The sequence below is a fragment of the Mustela nivalis genome, assembly GCF_964662115.1.
Source record: "Mustela nivalis genome assembly, chromosome: 18".
NCBI lineage: Eukaryota > Metazoa > Chordata > Mammalia > Carnivora > Mustelidae > Mustela > Mustela nivalis.
In genome coordinates this window covers 17236690-17261265 of record NC_139037.1, presented here as the reverse complement: position 1 = coordinate 17261265, position 24576 = coordinate 17236690, and the positions used below count along the sequence as shown (strand labels likewise).

Sequence of the window (24576 nt, the reverse complement as noted above, 5' to 3'; positions counted from 1 at the left end):
GTGGCAAGAGTGGACATCATTGTCAAGTTCCTGAGGGAAAGCTTTCAGTCTTTCACCATTGAGTATGATGTGGGTTTTTCATATATGGTCTTCATCATGTTAAGGAAATTTCCTTCTATTCGTAGTTTATTGGGTGCTTATGAAAGTGAATTGAATTTTGTCACATGCTTCTTCTGCATCAATTAAGATGACTGTGTAGTGTTTTATCCTTCATCCTAATAATGTGTAGTAAATTACATTCAATGCTTTTCAATAAAGCTTACTTGGCCATGATATATACTTTTAGTATACTGCAGAATTCAGTTTGCTAGTGTTTGTTAAAGATGTTTGCACCTGTATTCACAGGGGATATTGTATAGTTTTCTTGTAGTGTCTTTGTCTGGCTTTGGTATCAATAATGCTGGCCTTAGAATGAGTTAAGAAATATTTCCTCTTTAATATTTTGGAAGAGTTTAAGAAAGGAATGGGGCGCATGGGTGGCTCAGTGGGTTAAGGCTCTGCCTTCATTCAGCTCAGGTCATGATCTCAGGGTCTTAGGATTAGGCCCTCCATCTGGCTCTCTGCTCGGCGGGGAGCCTGCTTCCCCAGCTCCCTCTCTCTGCCTGCCTCTCTGCCTACTTGTGATCTCTGTCTGTAAAATAAATAAATAAAGTCTTAAAAAAAAAAAAAGGACTGGTATTGGGGTGCTAAGGTAGCTCAGTCAGTTAAGTTTCTGACTCTTAATCTCACCTCTTGATCTTGATCTCAGGGTTGTGATAGGCCCTGTATGGGGCTGCGATGGGAATCAGCTTCAAATTCTCTCTCTCCCTCTGCCCCTCTCCAACCCCACATGTATATGCTTTCTCTCTCTCAAATAAATAAATCTTGAAGAAAGAAAGGATTGGTGTTAATTCTTCTTCAAGTTTTTTGTCAGTGTTTTTGATAGGAGGAAATGAATCAGGTATTTTGTGAAGCTGTCAACAGTGTTTCAAGGAACTAGAAAGATGTCTTGAGGACTGCACATTTTCATAAGCACAATATGAAATTATCATTGCATAAATCAGCTCATTAAATCACTAGGGTTGGGGCACCTGGGTGGCTCAGTGGGTTAATGCCTCTGCCTTCAGCTCCAGTCATGGTCTCAGGGTCCCGGGATAGAGCCCTCGCATCGCAGCGGGCTCTCTGCTTAGCAGGGAGCCTGCTTCCTCCTCTCTCTCTGCGCCTGCCTTTCTGCCTACTTTTAATTTCTGCCTGTCAAATAAATAAATAAATAAATCTTTAAAAAAAAAAAAGTCACTAGGGTCTGCTGGCCTCTTAGCTTTGTTCCTTTGCTTCTTTCTTCTTATTTATTTGCTGATGTATCTGGAATCACATAGGTCTATACCCTCATTGTTTTTAGAAGATTCTGTTAGGCAGATTGGGCATCCTCAGAAAGGAGACTTTTGACTATGTATATTCAGTCTCTAAAATACTTCATACACTGTAGTCCTTAAATCCTCTTTGAGAACTTGGTGAGTGATCTCAATTTAGTAATAAAGAAGCTTAAGAAAATTTTTGCCTGTAAGCACAAAGGATTTCTGGCTGTAGTGTTTTGTTTTGTTTTGACCCCTTAATTGAGGCTGCATTTTGCACAGATTGGCTCCTCCTTTGTTTTACCTCCTTTATCAGCCTAAGACAAGGGCATTAATTATTGTTCACAGAGACTATATACAGATTCTTCTGTGCTAAGATAAAAATAAGCATTTTTCTGGAATCTAAAGGTTAGATCCTTTTGTTTGAGGTTGAATAAGCAATGGCTAAAAGTAATTCCTTATAGGCCAGAGGAGGAGGCTTTGCATTGTTGTGTTTGGCTCTCTAACTAGAACTCTGAACATGTCAGCCATTATCACAAAACTGACCAGCAGTAACTCTTGAATACAGTGACTTTCAAACATTTTCGATAGCTTCATACAATAAGAAGTAAGTTTTATAGCATGACCTAGGACCTAACAAAAATACATATACAACTAACATGAAAGTCTCAGAAGCCAATTCTTAACTTTTTTTTAAAAGAAAATGCAGCCTATCTTCTATCTTGTTCTATTTATTTTTGAAAACATGCTGTTTTCAATTTGCTGAATTGACTTTATAACCTGCTAATAAATGTGGCCCTTAATTTAAAAAATACTCCTCCATAACCCTCAAATTTACCTCTGCATATAGTTTTCTGAGCTTTTGCCCTTTGGCATTTTGATTCTGTGGTTTGAAGTATAACCTAGGAGTTTCTATTTTTATCAAGTGCCCAAATAATTCTGATATCGCCATAGATAAATATTTGGGAACTGCTAATAGACCCAACCTAAAAACTCTTTTGCTTAAAACTAAATCTGTCATATAAAATTGCTGACATCAGGGTGCCTGGCTGGCTCAGTTGGTAGAGCATGTGACTCTGGATCTTGGGGTCATGAATTCAAGACCCATGTTGGGGGTAGAGTTTACTTTAAAAAGATAAGTAAATAAAAATAAAATTGCTGAAACCATCATTGTCACTTTTGAAGTTTTTTTGCCCTTTTAATTTTAGGAAGTAAGTTAGCCATTATCTAAACTCTCTGGACTCCAGTATTCATATTATTTAATAAAATGTGGGGAGCCATTTTATATAGTGATTGACAGATAAAGGATGCTTAAATTCCTCTTGATTATAGAAAAAACAGGCTGGGCATGTAGTAGATTAAGTTATTCTCTGGTTTGTTCCATTCAGTAGTGATGTTGTCTTCTTTGACACAGACCAGTTTATGTCTGACTTGGAACACCAGCCATCAGGTTCAGCAGAGAAATGGCCTAACCACAGTGAGCTCTCATGTCCAGCTCCTTTCTGGAGAATCTAGAGGGTGAGTGTTGATTGAAATGTGTCATTGTTTTTATACCCAAATCTGGTATTTGCATGCAGTGGCTGGATTTGCATGTGCTACAGAGGATGGGGTATACACGGGCAGTCTTCTTGATAGGTTCACTCATTATCTTTGGAGCTACACTTTGACTACAAGACTCTGCTTTTTAAATCTAACCACACTAAGGTTCTTACATTAGTGTTTAGAAATTTAATCTGAGTTTGAATAGAAAGCAAGTATTTAAATTTATTAAATCAAAGCAGAGAAGCCCATCTATAAGAATTCTATGGCTTGCGGGGGGGGGGGGCAGCGATAAAAAGGATTCTGTGGGTTGGGTGCTGAGTAAACCTGGTTACCAAATCAGGTGTATAAGCCTACTGATTTCTGGTCATGTTTTGTTGTGAGGCAATATGAAACAGAAATAAAGCAGGAAATTTTATCTGCCTGCCACAGGCAACTTGAATCATTTACCCTGAGCCTGACTTGTGGGCCCGTGTTTACACTCCTGATCGTGCTTCTGGGATTCCATTTGGAAAGAATCCATAGAAATGAAGTCTGTGTGAGGGAAGGGCTAGACCTCAGGCCTCTCTTCCTCAGCAACTCACCAGGAACATAGCTCTCCCTGCTGTCACACAGCCCCTTTCTTCAAAGACTCTGAAAGCCACTCGAGAACATATGTGATTATAAATACACAAATCATATATTGTAAATATACAAGTTATATTGTATATTATATATGTGTAAATTATAAATACACAAATTTTAATTCTCAAAATGCCGTTTGAATTTAATTTTAATGAATTTAGGTTTGGAAGGGGACTACCCAAATCCTTATATTTAGGATGCTAAAGCCTCATCAGATAAGGCACCCAAACACTGGCTTCTCCCAGAAGCTGAGCCTACCCTGGTCTCATATCATCCTTGTCTCTAGCCATGAGAGGAATAAAAATGGCAACTAAATTCTTGTATTTCTTTAAGGAGAGTTATAACCTTAAGGGTTTTTTGTTTAATTGAAGTGTAACTGACATACATATCCTATTAAGTTTCAGATGTACATCACAGTAATTTGATATTTTTATACATTTAAAGTGATTCCCCAGGTTAAGACTTGTCCCATATAGCACCATATAAAGTTATTACAGTATCACTGACTTTATTTCCTCTGCTTACAATACAACGCCATGACTTCACTATTTTTATAGCTGGAAGTTTTTATCTCTTAATCCCCTTCAGCTATTTTGACCACCCTCCCCACCTTCCTTCCTATAACCAGAAAGATTTAAATGAATTTCCTCATATAATGGTTGAGAAGATCAGTTGAAGAAAGATTAAGTAAATCACTCTAGTTATATCACAGCTGAACCAAAATTAAAGTTTTATCTCTTCTAGAGTTTACCCCATTGCTCTTCCTGTGTGTGAAGCAACAAGTAAGTTGGTCACTAGTGATCTTGGTAAGAAGTGTTTCTTTGCAATGAAGGGATCAGTGTATGACTAAGGAGTGAACGGGAGGTAAGAACAGAAACATGAAATAGCAGGCAGTGTATGTAACTCCTTTAAGATATTAAACAATGAGGGGCGCCTGTGTTAAAGTCTCTGCCTTCGGTTCAGGTCATGGTCTCAGGGTCCTGTGATCGGGCTCTCTGCTTGGTGGGAAGCCTCCCCCCCCACCTCCCTGCCTGCCTCTCTGCCTACTTGTGATCTCTGTCAAATGAATAAATTTTTTAAAAAATCTAAAAATCTAAAAAAAAAAAAAAAAGAAAGATGTTAAACAGTGAAAGAAAAAAATTAGATATAGAGGACTATGTGGGATCTAGGATTTTTGTTTACTTGCTTGTTTAAGGTGGAGAGCCTTACCATACTTAGTAACAATGAGAAAGATCCAGGAGAGAAGGTGGGTAGATTGACTGAAGAGCTGGAAGTGTGAAGAAAATTTTTGGAGTAAGTCTTGAAGAGGCAAATACATAGGATCTATAGCACAAGTGCTGGAATGAGTCATGTGGATTTATGGTTCTGGAGCTCAGGTTGGGTCCCTGGAGGCTATAGATTTGGGAGTCAACGGTATATAGAAATGGACAAGATTATCCAGAGAAAATGTACAATATGCAAAAAAAAAAAAAAATAGGGAGAGGGAAGGAATCTTACAATCTTAAAATTCTTCTGAATCCAACATCTTCACACAAAGTAAAAACAAGTGGGTTTTGGTTTTTATTTTTTCACATTTCAGTTTTGCTGATATAAAAGGATACATGCTGATACTTGAATACACTTTTAGGTACCTGTGTACTGTTTACTCAGCTGGAGATTTAATGTTTGTCTTTGAAGAATGTTTTGACTTACAGCCTTTTCTAGAGGAAAGATCTGTATGATACTGAGTATAGTATCACACACATAAGAGCTTTCTTAAAAAGAAAGACTTACTCTCCTGTCTGGGAATAAGGGGACTGATTGCCCTGTCAGGTGTGGTTTAAAAAAAACAAACAAAAAAAAAAGGTGTCATAATTTCCCTTTACTAGTAGTAAAGCTACTGTTAAAAAGTGAAAGATAGGGCGCCTGGGTGGCTCAGTGGGTTAAGCTGCTGCCTTCGGCTCAGGTCATGATCTCAGGGTCCTGGGCTCAAGTCCCGCATCGGGCTCTCTGCTCAGCGGGGAGCCTGCTTCCCTTCCTCTCTCTCTCTGCCTGCCTCTCTGCCTACTTGTGATCTCTCTCTGTCAAATAAATAAATAAAATCTTTTAAAAAAAAAAAGTGAAAGATACCTTCTAATCTTTGTACATATGTTTTCATTTTATCCTGTGGTTGAAAGCTGTCTAACGTTAGGTCGAAGTTTAAAATGACTTAGTTAAAAACTTGGCATGATAGAGCTTAAGCTGGTTATCTTGGTTCTTGCTTAAACTAATTAAATATTCTTTCTGTTACCTTTATGGTGATGAGTTTTATTTTTGTTAATAAATAGTAGTCTCTCTAATGGAGATTCCAAAATGCAATGGCTTAACCACATTGGAAGTTCTCCCACACTTCATGCTAATTCAGAGATCAGGATGCCTTTTATTTAATTGTTCCTCTGTTTCCTTAGGTATGATCAAAGCAGAGTTACCACTTTGACTTGAGTCTTAGCCCAAAGCAAGAGGTATGGGGGAAGGAAGGGAAGAAGTTACTGAGCCTGGGATGAGGAAGATGCACACATCACTTCTGTTCACATTTCATTGGAAGAAAGCAAATGATATGACCGTACCTATGTACAAAGGGGAAGTTGGGAAATGTAGTTTACAGCTAAGTGGCTGTGTGAGTAGTTAAATTCAATTACTTAAGAATGAATTAGGGTGCCTGGGTGGCTCAGTCCTTGGGCATCTGCCTTCGGCTCAGGTCATGATCCCGGGGTCCTGGGATCGAGCCCTTCCCGCATCTGGCTCCCTGCTTGGCGGAAGGCCTGTTTCTCCCTCTCCCCCTGCTTGTGTTACTTTTCTCGCTCTCTCTCTCTGTCAAATAAATAAATAAAATCTTTAAAAAAAGAAAAAAGAATGAATTAGGACAGTTAGCAATCTACCATAAATGCTTTGTAAGTTTTCAGGAACTTTTTTTTTGTCTTTAGTTTGAGAATTTTGGTAAATGCAATTTAATTCTTCATCTCGTGCCACAAATAGGTGAATTCAGTTATTTAATGTATGTAGTTTAGATGGTGTTCTTCCAACTTACCAAAAACCCCAAGTATATCTTAGCAAAACTGTGAGAGAATAATAAACCATAAATACTAGATTTTTCATCCATTTAAACTCATTCCATTACTTCCGAATTTCTCTTGTTTTTTGTTTTTTGTTTTTTCATTTCAGGTGTAATTCAGAAAATAATTGCAGCCTTCATTTTATAAAAAATAACATCTCCATAAAATTTTTACCAGAAAATGGATTATATACCTTTAAACTTGGGGTACAGGGAAGGGAAGAAAAGGTGAATTTTCCAAACCTGGGTGAAGGTTCATTGCAGCTTCAAAATGAAATAACATATATAAATAAAGTCTAGTTATACCAGGAAATGCTTTACAAAATGCTCAAGATGCTCAGGTGCTAGTTAGAAAGGCCCTTTGGATTTTTGTGTATATAACGATATATCTGTCTACTCCAGGGGCAGTGTCCTGGGTTGCTCCTCCCCTGTCCACCTGGTGGTGAGATTTCATACTATACCATGCTTGTCAGCTCTAGCTCTGAAACCTTAAGCATTGGAAATAGCTCTACATAGGAGACCTGTTGTTATGCAAACGCCTCTTGTGTATAGAAAGCATTCTTAATTTGGATAGCAATTTTTTTTGTATTTATTTTTTAATATTTTATTTATTTATTTTATGTAAATACTTATTATTTATTTTATTTATTTATTTGAGAGAAAGCATGAGAAGGGGGAGAGGCAGAGGGAGAGGAAGCAGACTCCCCCCCGCCCCCCCCAAGCAGGGAGCCCGACAAGAGGCTCGATCTCCGGATTCTGGAATCATGACCTGAGCTGAAGGCAGCCACTTAACCAAGCCACCCAGGCACCCCGGATAGCAATTTTTAGATTTAAAAAAAAACCAAAAACCTTGTTCTTCCACAAATACTGCTGACAGCTCTGACTACTGTTGTGGTGGCACAGGTGATCCAGGTGTTGGGGTAGCGGGAGTTGATAGCAGCTGTCACAAGTGGGCCAAATTCCATGACCTATATAACCTGTTAGTACGGGTGTTGAGGGCTATTGATTCTTGTTCTAGGCTTTTGGTTCACTTTATTCTTTAAAGGAGGGAAATGATAAAATTACATAGGGTTATAAACTCCTGCACTTAAATTAATGAAATAAAAAAACCCACCTCACAACCTTCTGGACTGGGGTTTAAATGAATGAATAAATTCATGCATATATATTCAAAAGAAAGGAGAAAATGAAATTGCAAGCAGTATTTTTAAGAAATAACCTAATGTCAAATCATTCAGTTTTTTTCATCACTAAGTTGTACATTTGAAACTGATGTAAATATGTGTCAACTATACTAAAAAAAAAACCATACACACACACAAACAAAAAACCTGGGGCACCTGGTGGCTGTCGGTTAAGCATCTGCCTTTGGCTCAGGTCATGATCCCAGGATCCTGGGATCAAGTCCTGCATCAGGGTCTCTGCTCAGCAGGGAGCCTGCTTCTCCCTCTTACTGCTGCTCCCTCTGCTTGTGCGCTCTCTGTCTCTGTCAAATAAATAAAGTCCAAAAAAAAAGAAGTAACTTAAATATTGTGTCTATCAATATTGCTAATAATTTACATTATAGATTTGTTTACCAGTAATAATATTGACTTGCTTAAGTTGACACTCAAATTTTCGCTGGTTGCAGCAGAAAGCTATTTCAGGAATCCAGAGGTAGGATCCTGAGCCCAAAGCTCCCAGCCTCAGGGAGAAATGAGAGGCAGAGAAGAGCTGCAGACTCTGCCATACTGTGCTCAAGTCACTGCTAAAGGGCAGCAAAAGGACCACTTTGTTGTAGTTCTGACTCCTTGTCCTAAAACTCATACTCCGTATTCACCTGTGGCAATTATTTGAGCATAATTTTTGTTTTTCCAAGTCCCCAAATTATATTAAAATACTCACTTGTTCAGTGATTGTATTCAGCACATAGTATGTACCGAGCACTAAGGGTTCAGTGGAGAACAAGATGGATAAGGTCCCTGCCCTACTGGAACTTAAATCTACTAATTATTATGTATTAATATTCTGTATTAAAGTATATTTGAGTACTGTCAGCTTGAGTGCTTCTTTGTGGAAAATCATCTTGGCTTTATCAGTCTTAAAATCCCAAACAGTCAAGAATCTACCAGGTTGCTTCAGCTAAGTGAGGTTAGGTATCACAAGCAAAAGAACAACAGAACTTTGATAAGAGGGAGCAGAAAGAAAACAGCTTTAATCAGGCTTTTGCTATATACAGCATCACCTGATTACCTCAGAAAATGATGTATTTATTCTTATCAAAGTACTTTGTGGGGACGCCTGGGTGGTTCAGTTAAGTGTCTGGCTTCCACTCAGGTCATGATTCAGGGTCCTGGGATCGAGTTCCACATCAGGCTCCCTGCTCACTGGGGAGCCTGCTTCTCCCTCTGCCCGCCACTCCCACTGCTTGTGCTCGCTTACTCTCCTCTCTCTCTCAAATAAGTAAAATCTTAAAAAAAAAAAAAAAAGTGTACTTGGTAAGTGGGTGGATAGAGCTGAATATATTATATACCCTCATACTCAAGAAAATGTAAGCATTGACTTTCTCATAGATACAGGAAAACAATACGTCATGTGTGGGTTTTTTTTTATAATGACAAAACACCATTTTAATCACCTTATAGATTTAAAACTTGGACAGTGAGATAATTTAAGAAGGTGTGTTGCATGGCAGCTTGGAACATCTCTGAAGTTACCATCCTTGGAAGGGATAAGTGTTGGGAAAAGATGATTGTCAGCTGGTATTCGCTTCTGTATTTGGCTTGTTGCCACTGCTGGGAGACCTGTCTAAAATAGACGCTGTCAAAATAAAAATCAGATGGTCCTTCATTAGTCTTAATAATATTGTCTGGTCCCTTTCCTACCCCATCACCTAGTGAACTTTAACATATTATTTCCCAGTAGTTTTCAAGTAATTGTATTGAATTAGGATCCATTTGTTGTCACCAGAAATTGCTGTTTCTTTATTAGTAAGGTCCTTACCCTTAAGAAAATCACAAGCTATGGAGAGACAGAGAATGATGACGCCCTACCAGTAATTCGGTGTGGTGAGTTATATGAGAGGCCACATGCGGAGATCATGGGCCATCCCTGTGCTCCGTCTTAGCATGAGACTAGGCCATAGACTTACACGTGGAGTCCACACTGAAAACACTGTTCCTTGCTTGTTAATGTGGCTTGAAATAACAGGTGCCAACGGCTGCCTTTTCTATTTTTGTCCCTTTTAGATTCTCTCTTTCCTGTCTCTCTCCCCTCACTCTTAACTTACTCCCTCTCCCTCCCCAAGCATCACATTTGTCCAGGTTTTTGCACTTCGTCTAAATGATTTCCCTGTTTCTCTACTCTTGGCCTCCAAGAACTGACATGGGTTTGGAAACTCACTCCACCGTTTACTAAGCAAATGAGTGAACTGCCAAAGCCTCAGTTAACTGATTTATAAAATAGTGGGTTCGTAGTTACCTTCAAATGTTGTGAAGATTGAAATAAGATACAAAATTTCATTTGTAAACTGTCAGAGATGCTCAGTAAGTATTTATGAAGTGCATGTTAGTTCCCTTCTTATAGCCATCAGTGTATGAATTTGAAGAATTTTTAAAATTACCTAAACTTTAAAAAGAGTAGATGTTAATACTTGAAGACTTTTTAAGTGATTGTGTCTCCTTTGCTATGATCACATCACATTCTAAGTATAAAATTTTTTTGGTGTTGGCCTATTTTCATTTATAGCAGCTGTAGTGAGATATTCATTACTATAGTAATGAATTTATAGCATTTATAGCAGCTGTAGTGAGAATTCATTACTATAAAATTCACCCTCAAAAATACACCATTCAGTGGTTTTAGTATATTCACAGAATTGTGCAGCTATCACAACTATCTAATTTTAGAAAACCTTCTTTACTCCAAAAAGAAAAAAAAAAAAATTCCCATACCCGTTAGTAGTCACTCCCTATTCCTCTCTCACCATGACTCCTGGTAACCTCCTATTTTCTGTCTGTTCTGGCCATTTTATACAAATGGAATCAAACAATGTATGATCTTTTGTGTCTGATTTCTCTCACTTAGCATGTTTTCAGGGTTCATCCATGTTGTAGCATGTATTAGAACTTCATTGCTTCTTGTGGCTGAATAATGTTCCATGGTATGGGTAGCCCACATTTTGTTTATCCATTCATCACTTGGTAGACATCTGGATTGTTTCCACTCTGGGGCTATTATGAAAAATGCTTCTGTGAACTTGTATTTGAGTATAAGTTTTTATATGGATATATGTTTTCCGTTCTTTTAAGCATACACCCAGGAGTTTAATCTTTGGTTGATAAAGCAAGGAATTTTCATTTCAAAGCAAAGAATTCTCATGATGAGAGAACTAAGGGTTCTTATTGGGGGAATTTGGAATTTTTTTTTTTTTTAAGATTTTTTGTACTTACTTGAGAGAGACAAAGATAGAGACCGAGAGCACAAGCAGGGAGGAGAGGGAGAAGCAGGCTCCTCCCTGACCCCTGAGATCATCACCTGAGCTGAAGTCAGACACTTAACCGACTGAGCCACCCAGGTGCCCCCGGTATATTATTTTCTATACTGGCTCCTTAAGATTGAAGTTTTTTGTATTGTGCTTCACAGAGCACTATGTTCCTTGAAGTGCTTGACTTATCATAGAAACCATAAAAAAAATCAAGAGTCTTTTCCAAAAGTTTGCCCCCAACATAATGAATACTTTGTATTAGCATAAGGTAACAAAGTAACTGCTTTATTTAGTAAATCTTCCTTTATTCTCACCAAAACATTTATTTGCATTCACTTTACATACAAAGTACACCACAGGTATCAGAAGGGGGAAACCCCCTGTAAAGGCATGCAAATTCAGGAAAAGTGAGATTAATATGAACTCATGTCAGATGTATCCTGTCTTCTGCTCTAGAGCAGAAGCTTATACAGGGTAGGAATGTTTCCTGTTCTCTGAACCATCTCCCTTCCCATCCCAAACTGAACTGAAAGGGAAAATAGAGGTCTGCAATAAGGTCTCCATTCAGTTTAGGACCAGGCTTTAAGCACTGCATTTACCTTTACAGAACACTGGAAAGGGAAAAAAACATCTTTGAAATGGAACTCGCCATTCAGCATCATATGGTCAATTACACAAAGGTCACTAATCATTCTTTTTCTTGTTTTTCAGTGAACGAGATAATTGGGAGAGACATGTCTCAGATTTCTGTTTCCCAAGGAACAGGGGTGAGCAGGCAGGCTCCCCTTCCAGGCCCTGATTCCCTGGATATAGGAAGATCCGAAGGCCTCTGACAAGAGTTCACTGCAGCCTTGTGTCCTCCACCACGTACTTCTCAGCATGTTTCTCTCCTTGGACCTTGGGTTTCCAACTCTGTGGCCATCAGGACTGGCACCGGGAGTTGGGGTCACCGTATGTGGGGAAAGCAGCATTCCTCCACCTCAGGCCTTGGGTAGATTTTGTAAAAGAAGAGGAGCAGCATAGACTGAGCTTTGGGGAAATAAGCTTTGCTTTTTATATTTAAATAGGATACTTTTATATGATGGGTGCTTTGAGTGTGAATGCAGCAGGCTCTCCATTTCAGAGATGCTGCTTTTGCAAGTGACCTGGTTGCTTAGCTATGATTGGTGATTTTACTCCTTTATGGTCATTTGAAGGACTCTTTAGCCTTGATGATATTTTTAAAGTAGGAACTTTTGATAAAACCTTCCAGAGGCAAACAAAGAAAAAAAAAATTCTCCTAAGCCCACACCTATGCCTCAAAAACTCAGCATGTCCTAAAGCCTTTCATAGATTTATAGGAAATAAAGCCAAATGTAGCGCATACTTCTTTATAAAAGTAAACTGTTAGAGAAGAGACCATTCCAATCATTGACATGTTGGAATATAAAACGACATTCCAGAGCATAGCCTTTTTGTAACGTTCTAGGTAATCTTCCTGCAATCTCTCCATACTGACGCCATGTTGAAATTGCTTTTTTCCCCTCAGGGCCTTGGATAAGATAGCTCCATGTAAGGTGACTTTGAAAGGTGGGCTTCTTAGCTTCCTAGCTTTAATATCCTGCCATCCTGCAAACAAGTAGGCTGTGGAGTGCTTTTCCCTTGTGTGTCCTCTGTCCCAGACCTTTTCTAACTGGGAATATCTGCATTTGGCTGCTCTATAACCTTTGAAGCCACAGCCTCATGATGGTTTAGGCAAATTTGCCGGTTCTAACTCCTCTCCAGAGGCCAGGCTGTGTCATAAGCTAAGCACAAATGAACTATGCGTCAGAAGAGGAGCAGAGAAAATGCAGGACTCCAGAAGGGAAGCTTCTACGATTCGCAGTGGAATGGAATGCTTATCCCTCGTTCTGTTTACAGCCGAAAATGATTCTGGCCTACCCTCCTCCCATCTACATGGCCTAAAAAAAACAGCCTTTTCCCCAAAAGGCTTCAACGCAAACCCAGACATGAGGTAGCATCATAGACCTGACCCTCCACACCAAAGATGCCCCGGTGCTGCTGCTGGTGAGGCTGGTGCCCAGGGCAGGGGCCAGCAAAAACCTCCAGCTTGCTGTCTACCAAAGGAGGTGCCCAAGTTGGGTGCTTTTTCCAAACCCTGCCCTTCTCCCTTTAATGGGATTAGTACCTATTCCAAGGCTGGGCCCATTTCAAAGCACCTGAAGTTTGCAGTATGTTTTCCAACAAAATCATGTAATTTCATTTATTCAGGAAGGGAAAAAAAATTTTTTTTTTTTTTTTTTTTGAGTGCCTGTATGTGTGACAGTGTGCTGAGCTGGTCAAGGGCTTTTTAATCCAGGGAATTAGGAGTCCTAGATGCCAGGACTCTCCATTGAGGCCAAGTAAGGCCTCCACAGGGGGAGCCGGCTCATTGCCCACCTCCTCTAGTCAGCCAGGTAGGAGCCGTTGGCCTCCTGCAGGATAAAGGAAGTATGTTCCCCCCCCCCCCCTTCAAACCATGATTTAGTTTTCCCCCAAACCTAGTTAGAGAAAAATGTCTGTCCTTCAGCAAATCACTCTGGTCCCTCCTGGAGCTGGGTGTTTTCACATTTTTCTTTAAAAGTTTTATGTCAGAATGTGGACAGTGCGATTTGCTTCAGGGCCTGTAGTTGGCAGCCCACAGCTTCCTTTGGAGGGGTTTTAAGAGGTAGCCCCTGAAAAGAAGTTCCAGACAGCTGGCCGGACTTGCCTCCACCCTCTTGCCCCTGGGGTAGCTGTCTCACATGGGGTTACTGCAAGAGTTTCCCTTGCAGGACCCTCTGGGGGTTGCTCTGCTGCCCTCATGAATAAAAGCCTCTATGATCCAGAGTTGCTATGCACCAAATTCTGATGCCTTTTAAATACCTTGATGCCTGTAGCACTAGAAATGCTTTCCTATTTAAAATAAAAGTTGAATTTTAAAAGAGCTTTGTATACTATATAAGCAGTCTTGTATCATTTTGTTAAGTCTTTGGCTTAAGAATCCATATTTTCTGGCTTTACAGGTAAAGACTAAACTTCTGTACACAGTTGGGCTGTGCAAACTGACTTCTAGTAGCAACACTGAGCAACTGGGCATGTCTCAGCATCTACCCCTGCCCCTTCCAACCTGTGCTACCTCTTGGGTTGAGGAAGGGCATAAGCAGCCTTCTACTTGCTAGATAGTAAGGGACATGGCTGAAGACACCTCGAAAGGGACCAGATGTCCTGTCTTCGGTGTGATGTTGCTGCCCAGGGCGAACTACCACCACTGGAGCTCTGCTAGGATCTGACCATGAAGCCCTTGAATGGCGGGATTGTTTTCCTAAAGATTTATTTATTTTGGCAGGAGAGGGAGACCCCCGAGATCACAACCTGAGCCAAAACCGAGTTTTGTGCCACCCCGGCGCCCCTGGCCTTGAAGCCCTGTTGAAACCTTGTATTTTATAAAATGGGCGACGTACAGTTAAGGAATTGGTTCTCTGTTATGTTTACAGCACTTGGGATTGTGTTTTCTTACACATTTTGTACTTTAAAACCTTTTATAGGAGTACAGTGCTCCTTACACAAGTAACAAAGGGAAGAGCCCGCAATTCAGGTTCCTCACTTACAGGGCTGAAATAATAAGCGGGGACAGGTTAACACTGTCCTTGAAATCTGCCTGAGTTTTCCTCTCCCTGGGGCAGGTGTGGAGCCCCACACTCGGGAGTCCAAAGCAGCTAAAGGCACTTTGGCTTTTAAAAGTCCACTTGGTTAGGAACCTTTGTTTATTTTACGGAGGAGTGAGTAGAGTTCCAAATTTCTTCCGAAGCTTCAGTTCTGTACCCTCTAATGGGTGCAAAGGTCATTCCACGATGTCTACTGAGTTCAGGACAACTGGCCTGTCCAAGGTGTGCATGAAAAGTAGGCAGTAAGTCCCCTTTAAGTCAGGCCTGAGATTTTTGTGTGAAGGCCTCCTGCCCCCTAGTGTCCTCTGGGGATACTGCAGTACAGTCGGTCAAAACAGTCTGTGATTTTGCCACTCATAGTCCTTATGCCAAGTTGGAGGAGAGCTAGCGTCCTTGGACCCATGGCACAATGTGGCCACTAAGGGCCAAGTATTCCAGGGGCTGGGGCAGCATTTTCTGCCTCCCTGCCCCCTACCAGAAGGGAAAGGGAAAGCACAATATTGGGATCTTTACTCAGAAGCTCCCAGGAGTCATACATTGAAGGCACCAGGGCTTACATTTTTAAAAAGCAAGCATGCCTGCTGTGGACATCAGCCCCACAGAATCTGGGTACGGACCACAGCCAAACAGACTGAAGGATCTCATGGTGCTATTCAGGAGGCCCAGATCAGGCCACTGGGAGCAGGGTAACACCATTCCACCCACAGCCCTGCATATAGGGTCCAGCCGTCATCTTTAGGGTGAACAGGCAGAGCAACAAGTGGGAGATGGAGCTGGGGCTTGAGCTCATTCTAGGTGCTGAGAGCTTTGACAAGCCCAGGAAGGAGCCACCTGGGTGAGGGTACTGGTTCTCTCGATGCCAAGAGAGACATGACAGACGTTAGCCAGCTCTTACCTCCTGGCTCCCTCACCTACAAACACACCCACTCTTTGGGGGCCTGTAGCACAGTTCGGGGCGGGTCACCAACAGGCATCAAACTGGTGTAGTCATCAGGGGCTAACTGCGGAAGAGAAAGAGATTTAGGAGAGGGAGCTGTAGGTTCAGCCAGTTCCCAAGCCCTCCAGCCACACCTCACCTGATAGGCCTGGAAAACGCTGAGTAGATCCTTCATACCAGCTGTATATGGGACACCCTGCATACGGACCAGGGCTCCTGGCTGGGACAACACTGAGGTGGAAGCAGAGGCCAGGGCAGTGGGGGGTGTGGCGAGGTAGCCCACAGTGGTCGGGGACACTGGGGGGCTAGAATGGAAGAGGCAGAATTTAAGAGTGTAGTCCCATCTATGGCCTAGACCTGCCTCCCTCCCTCTTCCCGTCTCTGCCTGTGTTTAGTTCAGTTCCTCCTCCCTAAAACTTCTGTCTCCAGAGTCTTCCATTCTCATTTGTAGACGGTATTCTCCAGACCGTACCTGTCACTTCCTTGTCCATCTTTGATTAAGTCCCAGCTCTGACAGACCTTGGATTACGTGGCCCAGGAAGGGGATCATGACCCTCCCGCACACCAGAATGGGAGCAAGACTGTGGAATTCTCTCAGCAGCCGGTACCTGGGGTAGTAAGCTGTGTAGTTCATGTAGAGTTGAGTGGCTGGCCCTGGGTAGTAGGCAACAGGGGTAGGGGCAGCAGGCACCCTGGCAGCCGGGAGCAGTGCTGAAGAGGGATACAAGGCTGCCGTCTCAGCCGGGATGAGTGTTGGGGTGGCCTGGAAGGTGGCGTAGGTAGGTGGTGAGAGGCCTGGAGGCAGAAGCAGAGAGTGCATCTGCAGGGAGCCCAGCACTGCCCTGGGTGAGGCAGCCAGAAGAGAGTCCCCACTGCAGAAAGAGAGGCTTACAACAGCTTGGCCCCCACATGCCTCCTTCCCCAGCCCCTGTAACACTCACAGGGCAGCTTGCAGGGTGGAGGGGACATGCCACTGCGGCTCAAGGTGCCCCCCATTAGCACACGGCTCATCTCCTCCGTGGAGCAGGGGACCACTTCCACATAGCGTTCCTTCATCACTTTCTTATGGCAACGCTGTGCAGCAGCTAGGGCCCGCTCTGCTGATGTCATCTGGATGAAAGCGTCGCCTGAGGGCCGACCCTGTGCACAGGGTCGTCTCATAAACAACCTGTCCTGGCAAGAATGCCTCGCTCCCAACCACACAGCCCTCTCTGACCGTGTCGGTCGCCCTGCTGGCAAAAGCCTCACCTGCTGGTTGAGCACCATGTGCACCCCGTGGGGCCGGATGTCAGCAGCTGCCTCCCCCAGAAAGCTCAGGATGTCTTCAATGGTGGCTGTATAGGGCAGGCCTCGAAGGCGTACACAATCTCTCCCAGTCCCCGCTGCCAGTGGGAAGGGGATGGGGAGCAGGGGAGCGGTGAGTGTGGGAAGGAGTGGGCTGGATGCATAGCGGTTCAGGACCTGGCAAGGAAGGCAGCCATGGGCCCGTCAAGCCAGGTGGGACGGGGGACCCTGGAGGAGACGCACACGGGAGGAGGGGGAGCCCTGGGCGCTCACCTGTTGCACCTCAGCCGCCGTGCTCCGGAAGAGTTCGATGTATCGCTTACCCAGTATGCCCTTGTGCCTGCGCAACGCAGCCTGCGCCAGCTCCTCACAGGCGAAGAGGGCAAAGGCATCACCGGTGGGCCGGCCGTCAGGGTGGCGCACAAACAGCAGCCCGTCAGCACCCCCAGTCACCGGGCACTCGGGCCCCAGAAAGCCCAGCACGTCCTCCGGCCCAGCCGAGAAGGGCAGTCCCCGCAGCCGCAGTATCACCTGGTCTTCCCGCGACAGGAAACGAGCCACCTCTAGTGATGTGCCTTGGTGAGAGGCAGGGGAGTCACCCACTGACTTCATCTGTGCCCTCCCAGATACCCGCCTTCACGTGGCATGCTGGGAAGGGGACAGGAAGGTGGGGAGGGGAGCGGTGGTGGGCAAGTGGGACACGGACGGAGAACCAGCAGAGCGAGGTGCTGCCGGGAGCATACTCACCCCCCGCGATCTTCACAAACTCCTCTCCTGTTGCTTTGTATACCTGTGGGGACAGTGGAGGCAGCCCATGGGTCTGCAGCCTGGTGGGCCTCAGCTCCGCCCTGCTTTACTCCCAGCCCAAAGCCCCACCTCGATATAGCGGACGCCCATGTGGTGCTTGTGTCTCTGCAGCGCTAGGTCCCGCTGCTCGCTGTCCACAAAGCGGATGAGGGCCTCGCCATTTCTGCGGCCCTGGGCGTTGAGGCAGAGTGCGACACCACCCCTGCAGAACCAGTGCAGTGCTTTGTTAGTGCCTCAAGGGCAGGCCCGCCCTCCAGGGCCCACCCGCCCTGCCAGACCCACCTGGCAATGTTGAGTCCTTTGAAGAACCGAGCCACATCCTGGTCTGACGACTGCCAGGGCAACCCACGGGCCCGAACCACGGTCTCACTGTCCACCACATCGGCCTTGCTGCTGCAGGGGCAGGCCAGAGTCAGAGCCCCGCAGCTCTTGGCCCCCGGACCTCAGCCCCACCCTCACACTCACCAAGGGCCTGTCTCATATTTCTGCTTTACCACTTCGGCCTTCGAAAACAATTGACCTGAGAGGAGATGGCATGGGGGTCAGCAGGGTCTGGTGGAGGGGGGTCTCCCCACCAAGCTCTGCAAAGAGAGGACAGTTGAGGGGGATAAGAAGGTGACAAAGGAGCTTCCACCTATGGTCTCTCAAAGAAGGTAACAAGTGGGGAAGGGGACTTTGAGGAAGTAAGACGCAGACAACCACCTAGTCCTGAGAGCAGGTGACAGGTGGTGAGGGAAACCTTACCACTGGGCTCTTCGAGCAGGTGGAGGATGACAGCTACCATTGTCTTCACTTCCCAGACCCCAAAGTCATCCTCTGTGGCATCTGTCTCCAGCCCCAAGTCTATGAGCAGAGAAATAACAATAAGGAAATCCCAACAGAGAGGCAAACATTTGTTCTGATCCGGCTCATATATGCCTTTACAAGTCCCCATCCCAGACATATGCAGACATATGTCCCTATTTCAGACGTACCCCAGCACCCACACGAAGGCATGTCTCATCAAGGACTTTACAGATAATGTAAACTCGTGTGTGTAACCCTTCAGGATGCACATACTCAAACACAGCTTCCCCCCGACCTAACCCTTCTGGGTTGCAGGTACCCTGTGCCATGGTGGCCACGGTGAGCTCCCTGGCAGGACAGGTGCTTGGGTGCTGCACATGGAACTCTCTGCGGAGGTCGTAGAAGGAGAAGAAGGTGTCGGGGAGCACCAGGTTCTGGAGGAACATGGGAGGGGGCATGAGTGGGGGGAACTGAGTGGCCCTGCCCAACCCCATGACAAGGGTCCTGGGAACCCTACCCCCTGCTGTGCCCTCAGTGGCATACCTTCCTGGAGGCCTCAGGATGCAGGACCTGTCTCAGCAGCTGCTGCCCATCAGTGCATAGCATGTAGGGGCCCCCACCTAGCAGAGCCACATCCCCGCTCACCAGCTGTGAGAACTGGGGAGAGGGAGTGGGGAGAGAGACAGACACATGCTCATAGCTAGGCGGGCAGGAGGGAGGGCACAGGCTGCAAAGCAGGTTCAGCTAGATGTTCAGCCCTACGCTGCCTGGGGAGGAGTTGGCCACAGGTGTGAGGCCTGGTTCTGTGTGTCCCTCTTCTCCCCCAGAACACTGTCACCTTCTCCAGGCCAAATGGGGGCAGACACGTATCACCCAAAGCCCCCATCAAACACACTCCCGAGAGTCTGGAGTAGGGCCAGAGCAAACACCTGGTGGAGTGGGACAAGCAGGTGGGAAGGGGCGGGGCAAAGCAGGTTAAACCTGTCCCTGACCAGGCACCACCCTCAGACTGGTGGGGGAGGCCCAATCCTCCTGCCTGAGGCCTAGCTGGCTCTCGGTCAATGGCAGCCCCGCCTCTAGGTCTGACCAACCGAGAGCCAGAGAAAATCCAAGGACAGAGCTCCACACCTGGATGCCCTGGGCAGCATGAGCTTTGACCCACACTATCGACCAGCTGGCACGGAGTTGTTTGCTCACAGAGGGGGTGGCACTTCTCAAGCTGCCCAGCACCCTCCCACCTCCGGCCCCCCAGCCTTCCTCCTTGCCCGAGAACAGTAGAAGTACTAGGCACAGGCCCAGAGCGAGCCAACCCAGTTCTTCAGCGCGCTCCCCAAGTAGGGTCTAACCTGGGAGCCCTTCTGGAACAGGATCAGGTTCAACATGTTTGTACCTCATCAAGAACCACCGGCGTTGTTGGAAAATGAAAGAATTTGTGCGTGTACAGCACTTAAACTCATTACACTCAAGAATCAGACTCAGGAGTGCAACACAGGAGATAAGAAAAAGAAAACAGCAAGGGGAGCCGCCTCCCACTTCAGCCAGGACTGGGAGGCACCCTGGGCCTTTGCACTCAGGAGACAGGTAGCCTTCAGGCGGGGTCCGGACAGCGCCCACGCCTGGCCAGCCGGCCGGGACAGGCCTAGACGAGCAGCTTACACCTGGCGGCGTCTGCCCTGGAGGCAGACCCCGCCCTACTCCCCCGCTCCAGCGTCTCCTAGGCGGGTGGGTGGGCCGACGTCGCCGGCGGCGGGGACCGTGACCTATGGCCGACACCAGGCCCCTGGGCCCTTTTGCCTTCCGAATGCCGCTCTCGGAGACCTGGCCAAGCAGGTTCCCAGAGGCGTCTCACCCCACAGCCATGGCGGACCTGGGAGGGGTCTCGCAGTTTCCAGCCCACCGCGTCAGTAGGAGTGAATCCCTGGAAAGGTTGAAAAGGAAGGTGCCCCCAGGAACGGCCGGCACACGCGGGAATCTCTGAAACTTTTAAACAACAGGAACTCGTCCTACCGCCCAGGCCAGTTGGTCGCAGCACGCCAGGCCTTGCCTCCTGCCGCCTCTCCCGCTGAGAAATGTCCCCGCGGCCCCGCCATGCCTCCACTCACCCGGGCCCCAGCACTCACCTGCTGCAGCACCTTGTCCAGCGGCTCGGCCCGCGCCAAGCTGTCGGCGCTCAGGCCGCTCGCCTCGCGGCACTGCGGGCTCAGTGCGGCCGCCTCGGCGCGAACCAATGACTTGTGCAACGTCCCCACCTACGAGCGGCGGGGGAAACCTATCAGCCACTGTTCCCCTCGGATCCTGGGGACCCCACCAACCCCTTCTCACCGTACCTGACGACTCCGCGGCTCCACCACTTGCCAGACTAAGAGGATCAAGTCGGTCTCATCGGAACCCAGGTCCGGCCCCAAGGCACCGGCCGTGGCTCCGAACAGTACGACCAGGGGTCCGGGCCCGGGGCGGGGGTCGGCGGCAGAGTCTGAGGTGGGGTTCGGGCCCGGGGGCGGTGGCTGGGGAGGCGGCGGAGTCATGGCCGCAGAGGAAGGGGGCGCTCGGCCAGACACACGCGGACCGACGAGGCGCACGCACGCACCGGCCGACGGCAGACACGAATCAGCTTGGGCGGGACACCGTGTGTCGGGGGCGGCACCTGCGGCCCGGCTGGCGCAGTGGGCGCTGCTGAGACCCGCCCGCGGCGCCCCGTGGGGCGGGGCGGCTACTGGCCCCCGCCCTCTCCGGGCGAGTTACCTGTAGGCCCCGCGGGCCACGTGACCGAGGGCAGCCCGGGGAACAGAGGGGTAAGGCTGCTAGAACCTAGCCCAGCGCGGGCGCGCTCAGACGCCCCGCCTGGGTACGCGCTCACGGGCCGGCCTCCCATTCCGTCAAAGGGCTTCGCCTGACTCGGTATCGTTCTACTCTGTCCCTTCCCACCATGAGGCCTGCGCCAAGAACAGTGCAAAAACAGGGGTCACACGGTATTTGTGAAAATCACCAGGAGACAGTATAGGGGCTGTGGGGGGGTCATGACGGCCGGTCGGGGGGTGACAGAAGTCACCTAAAAGGGAGGTGAATTACGGGATATCACCCAGAGGCCTGTGCGGGGGTGGTCACCAGAGGCCAAGTGGATTAGGGGGAGGGTCGGGGATCAGCAGAGGTTCTTAGAGCCATGGGAACGGGGGAGTAGAGGTCACGGAGCAGGGCTCGTCCACACACGTAGTAAGACCTGCCCGCGGTGCCGAACACGAGGTGGTGTGCAGGCCTCGGTGCTGGGGAAGCAGGGAGAGCGCCACCCCAGACGGGGGTGAGCCTAATGTTCAGGGTTACCCCACGTGGAGACTGCTGCCTGTTTTCGTCGCCCTCCCCTCCTGACCTCTGGAGATGTGAGCGCGCCGGCGGGTGGGGGCTAGCGGCGAAGGTGTACTGTGCGCGTGCAGGCTGCAGATCCTCCATCTCTTCTCAATCGGAGACCAGCAACCCAGTAAGGGCAGCCCCGCGTGGAGGACCTCCACCACCCTTTCGCCCCGTCGTGCTTGGTGGGGCTCCTTTACGGCGCATTTCCAGGCCGCCCTGCACTTCGCTAAGTGCTCCCCGTTTATATGATTGAGAAACTGAAGAGTATGGTGGGAGGAAAGGACGTGGGCTTGCGCCAAGGCCGCGCGGAAACTGAGGCGGGAGCCGCACCTCGCGCTTTCGGAAAAGCTGGGCGCAGCGTCCGGACGTTCGGACGATGGAGAAAGAGCTCGGGGTGGACAGGCGCTTCCGAGGCCTTGCTCATTAAACCCACACTTCCGCTCATCCCTACTTAACGGATAAAGAGACCGACGTGCCCAGTACGGAAGTGACTTGCGCCGGGAGTGGGAAACAAACATTTTCCAGCGGCTTCGGGTGACGAGCGCTTCCTCTGGTCTGGGCGGGTATCCGCCCCTTTCCGGACAGCCCACTCCCGCGCCTGCCGGCTGGTTCCGACGACGGAAGCGCTAGGCCAATCAGGCCCTGCGGGAGGGGGAAACTTCGCTTTGCGGGTCCAGTTAGCCTCTAGATAAGCCTGGAATGTCAAATATTTGTTTGGGGGCGGGACCCAACAGCGAAGTAAGGCTCCTCCCCTATCCGCCCGGGAGCGCGCTTGCGCTTGGCGGAGTTGGGCTTTTCCTCCATCCAAGCCTTTGCCTCAAACCCGTGTACACCCTCAGGGCCTCTCCTAAAACTCTTTTGGCGGGCGGGCCTCTTTGTAGGGCTCCTGTCTGGGCTCCAGCGTCTACAAGACAGTCCGGCGTCACCACCTTGCCATCTGAGCGCTAACTCGATCTTGATCTCAGCCTTCTGGGAGCCCTCATCCATTGAACCTCCAGACCTTCACACTAGACCCTTCCCTGTTCTTCCTTCAGCGTGAGTCTCGAGGTCAGGTGTTCACGGAAGCCACCTTTTTGAGGTGACCTCTCCAGTGTGGCACCCCTAGCCATCCTGGCAGCGTGGGGCAATTCTGCCCGCCTCCAACCGCACGACAGTTCCCGATGATTGGACTCTTAAAAAAGTAAATTCTTTAAAATAACGTTAGGGCCCCTGCTTTGCTGAGCTCCTTTACTCATCTTCAGATGGATCCTCTCAGATCACACATATTAATACTAAACAACCCTCACTCCTTTTCCCCAACACTCAAGTAACTTCTAACACAGTAAATCCTTTATTGTCTCCCTACACCGCATCCACTGGGAACTCAGGCCTTGGAGGACAGGCTCATCCCCAGTGCTTACCACATTGCCTGGCTTGTAGTACTTGCTCAAGTCAATGAATGAATGAATGATTGGTTGTCAAAGTGCTTTGCTTTGCATCATGAGCCTTTGGATATTTCAGTACCCTTCCCTGGGGCTAACGGGTGGGTCTTTTTCCCCTGGGAGTCTCCATCGGAGCTCTTTCCTCCTCTCCCAACCCATCCCGTGTCCTGCATTTTCTCTCAAGGCACCTCCCCCTGTAGTAGGGGTCGCCACAGAAGTTTGAGATTTCTCGATTTCATTGAGCAGCGTCCCCCATCCTAACCCAGCTACTAGGGTTCATAAATCGTTAATGAATGAATTGGAAATAACATACGTGAAAGGGGTGAACAAGGCTCCAAAGGTCCAGCCCGTAGCGTTTCCCAGAGTGTAATTCAGGTACTCACGGGGAAAGGAAATTGGTCCTGTGAGGCCAGGCCACACAGTCGCCAAATCTGGCGCTCCAGCGGCGAGTACATGAAGGCTGGGGCAGATATAGGTTGGAAATCCTCATGTGAGCCTGGGAGTGTGGCGGGTTATGGGGATCTACCAGTGAGTCTAGGAGTAAAAGCGCCCTCCTCTCTCCCTCCCAGGCCAGAAAATATCCCACTATGGAAGAGGATTCTCCGCTGGATGCCTTGTTGGATCCACTGCGGAAATCCACACTCGCCGCCTCAGGGCCATCCACACCCTCGGCGGCCCCGTGGCCCACGACTCGACCATCTGCAGCTACCCTTCCTTATCTCCCGAGCCGCCCGCGTAGTCAGCGCTCTGGGCTCCACCCAGGTTCCCCGCTAAGCGCCTTTGCCGAATCTCCGCTGAGTACCCACCAGAGGGCGCAGTGACCCTGTCGCCTGAACCAGGTGCGGGGGGCTGGGAGGAGGAACTTGCCCAGGAGAGCCCAACCTGGGGCAATGCTCCGGGACAGAAGTGAAAAGGGAAGGGCCTTGAGACCGCCTCCCTCTGGTTAGAGCATCTTTACCGATCCTGGCTTCCTGGGCACAGGCCAAGTGTTTTTTTTTTTTTTTTTTTTAAGATTAATTTATTTGTTTGACAGAGAGAGGGAGGGGACACAAACAGGGGTAGTGGGAGAGAGAGAAGCAGGCTTCCCCGTGAGCAGGGAGCCAGATGATGCCAGCTTGATCCCAGGACACTGGGACCATGACCTGAGCAGAAGGCAGACACTCAAGGACCGGCCACCCAGGGGCCCCCATAGGCCAAGTTTTTAAGCTTGGTTTTCAAGACCTCCAGCCTCTCTGTTCCACTCCCACCCACCATGTGCCCTGGACACACTGTGATTGTTCAGGCCTCCAGGCTGCTGCACAT

The 24576-nt window shown here is 47.7% G+C and overlaps 2 protein-coding genes across 6 annotated transcripts in view; one reads left to right on the top strand and one right to left on the bottom strand.

Moving 5' to 3' along the window:
- The window catches only part of NFATC3 (nuclear factor of activated T cells 3), a 134869-nt gene extending 120883 nt beyond the window's left edge, over positions 1-13986 (top strand). Inside the window, 3 exon segments of the mRNA XM_082711664.1 lie at positions 2746-2810; positions 2813-2849; positions 11741-13986. Of these exon segments, the coding sequence (XP_082567790.1) occupies positions 2746-2810; positions 2813-2849; positions 11741-11862 (224 nt within the window). The 3' untranslated portion in view covers positions 11863-13986.
- ESRP2 (epithelial splicing regulatory protein 2) lies at positions 7289-22911 on the bottom strand. Of its 5 annotated transcripts, XR_014305808.1 has the most exons (17): positions 20836-22871; positions 20629-20757; positions 19052-19165; positions 18828-18942; positions 18467-18565; positions 18188-18242; positions 18005-18115; positions 17792-17924; positions 17663-17705; positions 17189-17490; positions 16880-17092; positions 16573-16771; positions 16240-16426; positions 15771-15936; positions 15590-15691; positions 9182-9363; positions 7289-8050 (listed from the first exon to the last, which is right to left on the bottom strand). XR_014305808.1 is itself a non-coding variant. In XM_082711699.1 (15 exons), the coding sequence occupies exons 1-15, from the start codon at positions 21031-21033 to the stop codon at positions 15606-15608; spliced, it is 2154 nt and encodes a 717-aa protein (XP_082567825.1). In that variant the 5' UTR covers positions 21034-22911; the 3' UTR covers positions 11294-15605. The 5 variants fall into 5 exon arrangements, 3 of the variants coding, with proteins under 3 accessions (XP_082567825.1, XP_082567827.1, XP_082567826.1); XR_014305809.1 differs by lacking the exons at positions 7289-8050; positions 9182-9363 and having other exon boundaries at positions 11294-15695; positions 16240-16394; XM_082711699.1 differs by lacking the exons at positions 7289-8050; positions 9182-9363 and having other exon boundaries at positions 11294-15695; positions 20836-22911.
- Positions 22912-24576: the final 1665 nt, after the last annotated feature.